The sequence below is a fragment of the Engraulis encrasicolus genome, chromosome 10 (genome assembly GCF_034702125.1).
Source record: "Engraulis encrasicolus isolate BLACKSEA-1 chromosome 10, IST_EnEncr_1.0, whole genome shotgun sequence".
Classification (NCBI taxonomy): Eukaryota; Metazoa; Chordata; class Actinopteri; order Clupeiformes; family Engraulidae; genus Engraulis; species Engraulis encrasicolus.
In genome coordinates, this window is record NC_085866.1 from 3,416,522 (window position 1) to 3,420,214 (window position 3,693).

General features: G+C 45.7%; 1 protein-coding gene across 1 annotated transcript in view; it reads left to right on the forward strand.

Annotated features, from left to right (window-relative positions):
* LOC134456498 (cilia- and flagella-associated protein 100-like) overlaps positions 1–3,693 on the forward strand; it is a 25,729-nt gene extending 22,036 nt beyond the window's left edge. Inside the window, exons 15-16 of the mRNA XM_063207862.1 lie at positions 2,395–2,488; positions 3,486–3,693. Of these exons, the coding sequence (XP_063063932.1) occupies positions 2,395–2,488; positions 3,486–3,599 (208 nt within the window). The 3' untranslated portion in view covers positions 3,600–3,693. The remainder of the gene's footprint in view (positions 1–2,394; positions 2,489–3,485) is intronic.

Consider the following 3,693-nt stretch of genomic DNA (forward strand, 5'->3'; position numbering starts at 1 on the left):
TATTTGCGCACTGCGCACTCAGGACTGATGGGTGGGTGATTTGCCTTGATTCGAGTGGAAAGCTGCGCGACAAGCTTGGGAAAGTGTGTTACTTTTGTAAACGATAGACGTGTCTGTGACTGTCGTGTCTGCTGCGTCCTGTCAGCTTGTAGAACACGTGCGCATAGGAAGAATCGAGGACGTTTTTTAAATCAATGGTAAGCGTGTGCTTGGCACCGCACATCGAGAAGCAAAAAAGTAGCCAGTAGTTTTCAAAACGGTAGAACACAGAGGTAGACATACCGCACCCTGTTTGTAAACGTCAACAAGTTATTTGTAACAGGATGAATACTGAAAAAGGCCGAAGGGTGAAAAACATACAAATAATTAAAGCTAGTTTTCTCCCTCTGATTGCTATGATCAGGGCTTTTTAAAGAAATGTCAGAAATACAACTGCAAGCAATGCGCACCAGTGCTTTCACCAGAACAGTGTTTGCCCATTCTAATGTGAAAGACAAAATATAGCCTACTACTAGGCTACAACAAAAAACCCCATAATGGGATCACTCACTGTATCAACACATTGCAATTCCAAGTCAATAATTCTGTGAGATCAGCTACCATTTTGAAGCAGCATTCATTGTGAATCCATTCTGCATGATGTTGTGAACAATTCATAAACAATGGGTAGAAATAAGAGGAAATAACCAAAACATGCCCCAAATTTCAGTTAAATCTTTGCAGTCTGATATAGTATCCATTATCCCTCCATTCTCGGCCAGTTCTAGTCAATCTGGTAAGCGGCCTAGGCCTGCCCGCCCTCTTTCCTTTTTTTGTATTTAGAAATTGGCATCTGTAAACATAGCATTGTAGGCCTACATCTGATTGAGCACATCTGATCTAGTACCTACAGGTACACTCATACTGAGTCTATATAGGTCTACTGAGTGTATAATGAATATTCATTGTTCATGTGAAGTGTAAAGATTTATGTTGGTTGAAGTTCTGATTTTGTGGCACTTTTTGGTATTACTGGCGCCCTCAAGACATATAGGCCTATTCTGCTCTAGGCGACTGCCCCGTCTGCCTATGCCGCTGGCTCTGGCACCATTCCTTGCATGTATGTTTCGTCATGAGGGCAGAGCCTGGCTACATTGGTTTTCGTAGGGTTACGGAGTGATACTCGATCGGGTGCCTAACCGGTAAAAAAGTTCAGTCAGATTACTTTTTTTTGCTTTAATCCCGGTGACTGGTTTCCGACAAAGTGGTTGGAGTTCCCGGTTTTTCTGCTGATCAAAAACGCTATTTACATTGCTCTTAGCCTGACTAGAAGCAACGCTGAAGGTGTTGCATCACTAGAAGGGCATGACCTGGCTAGCAATGCACCATCAGGAACGAGGCCAATATATTGTGGCGCTTAAACACCTCCGTCAGTGCGAGTTAGGGTAAGGCTGTCAGATTCAGGAAATACTTATTGCAGACTGATGATGCATACTTTGCTTTGGTCTGACGCGCCTTGTTGTTGTGGCTATTCAACACCACTTGCCCTCTCAGTATTCTTTTTGAAAAGTCTTACCAAGTTTCAAATGGACCCCATACCACCATATTTAGGGTTTTTTTGGGGGGTGGAGGCGTTGTCGTTTTACTATTATTTTCTCGAGATATGATCATGATCATCCAGGAAGTGAGTTGGGAGAGAGAAACGAGGAGGGATCGGTGAATCGAACCCGGGTCACCGACGTAGCAGTCCGGTGCCCAACCATTTGAGCCATGGCTGGGCCTACCACCATATTTGTAACCTAGGGCAGTGGTTCCCAACCTTTTTCTTCAGGGACCCATATTTTTACCGTTGTAAGCTGTGGTGACCCGCCCGTGCGAGCGCCCACTCAAGAGGGAGTCACATGATGCTACTCTGTTTCCGGCGAAAGCTCATCAGTTATCCTTTTATTCCACAATTTGTCTTCAGTCAAATATAGAATAAATGCTTAATGTATCACATTTTGTTTAAATGCTTTGTCACTTATTCAACATGGGCTATATATGGTATTTAAATTAAGCCCCTTAAAATCAAGAGGGCTTCGCGACCCACTGTGGATCCCGACCCATAGGTTGGTAACCACTGACCTAGGGTGTTTGTAACCTAGGAAGTCCTGGGGCCTATAATACTACAAAGCTGGTTCAGGAGTAAACCAGGTTAAGTTAAAGGTGGGGTTGCAGGTATGACATCAACTCCCCCAGGATTCTAAGGTTCTACATAGACTCCTATGAGCCTGCGGAACCCCCAACGTGATGTCATAATAGTACATTTTCTTAAAATGGTTAACCTGCAACCCCACCTTTAAGAGGTAAATCATCTAATAGAAGAGCCTGGTCCCAGAGGTCTTGATGTGGTGTTATGTGTTGTGGTTGTTGCAGGCAAAGGGAGGAGAAGGCTAACCTGCAGAAGAAGCAGCAGGAGGAACGGCTGCGGAAGGCGCTGGAGAGAGCGCAGGCTGACATCAAGAAAGCCGTGAGTCACAACATAACACACGGGACATACAGGGGCCCAGGCTGACATCAAGAAAGCCGTGAGTCACAACACAAAACAGGGGACATGAGAGAGCGCAGGCTGACATCAAGAAAGCCGTGAGTCACAACACAATACACGGGACATACAGGGGCCCAGGGCCGCTGACAGGTTTGACTGGGCCCAGGACAAAGTCGTCTGAAAGGGCCCCCCCAGCCCAATCCGTACAATGTCATAAGGACCCAATTCTGGGCCCTCTCTCCCCCTGGCCCTGGGACAACTGTCCCCTTTGTCCCCCCTGTCGGCACCCCTGCGTGTGCCTATACTAAGAAGCTGGTTCAGGGGTAAACCATGGTTAAGTTAAGAGGTAAATCATCCAATAGAGGAGCCTGGAGTCCTCATTTTCTTAACAAGTAGGTCAGTTATGTAGTTAGGTCATGGGAGGCATATGGCAAAAATGTCATAGCTTTTTACATTCTTAACCTGAATTTGAAGGATGGCAGCGATGTGATTTCAGCCATTCGTTCCCTTGCAAGAGAATGGTCACCACAGTATCTAGTGTTCATACTGCATCTATGCGTGCATCCCAATATGTGACCTTGCCTCCTCCACTTGTGCTTGTCTCCTCGTCACGCCTCCTGGCCCCTCCTCCGTGGAGAAAACGATAAAGTTTCCCAGCTGTCAGCCTCGCCACAACAACTTTTGAGGGACTGTTTTTCATTCACCATCCCAATTGCAAATGAGAAAAAGACTTTACAATTGAGCTTTTGCAAGATATTGAAATATAATGCTGTTGTCAGTGATGTCATCATGACGAGAAGCAAGTGGAGGAGGCAAGTGGAGGAGGCAAGGTCACATATTGGGATGCACCCTAGGATTACAGCCAAGTAGGTTGCTAATAAAGCTAGCAATGACACTTTCCAGAAACACACCCCTGCTAAGTGCTGTAGTGTTGTGATGTTCTCTGTTGTACTGACTGTGAATGACGTTCTGCTTCCAGAATGGCAGGAAACTCATGCCACGCTCGCAGCCGCCCACACACGAAAGCCAAGACAATATAGAGGACGAAGTCAACGATGTGGAGAACGAGAGGCATCAGTACTTTTTCACCTAGCGCTGCTAGACTGCATACATATCCTTTAGCTTCAAGAGGTCAGGCTCTGCTTGACAAAAAGTGAAAAAAATAAATGAAAGATCATGTGAACACA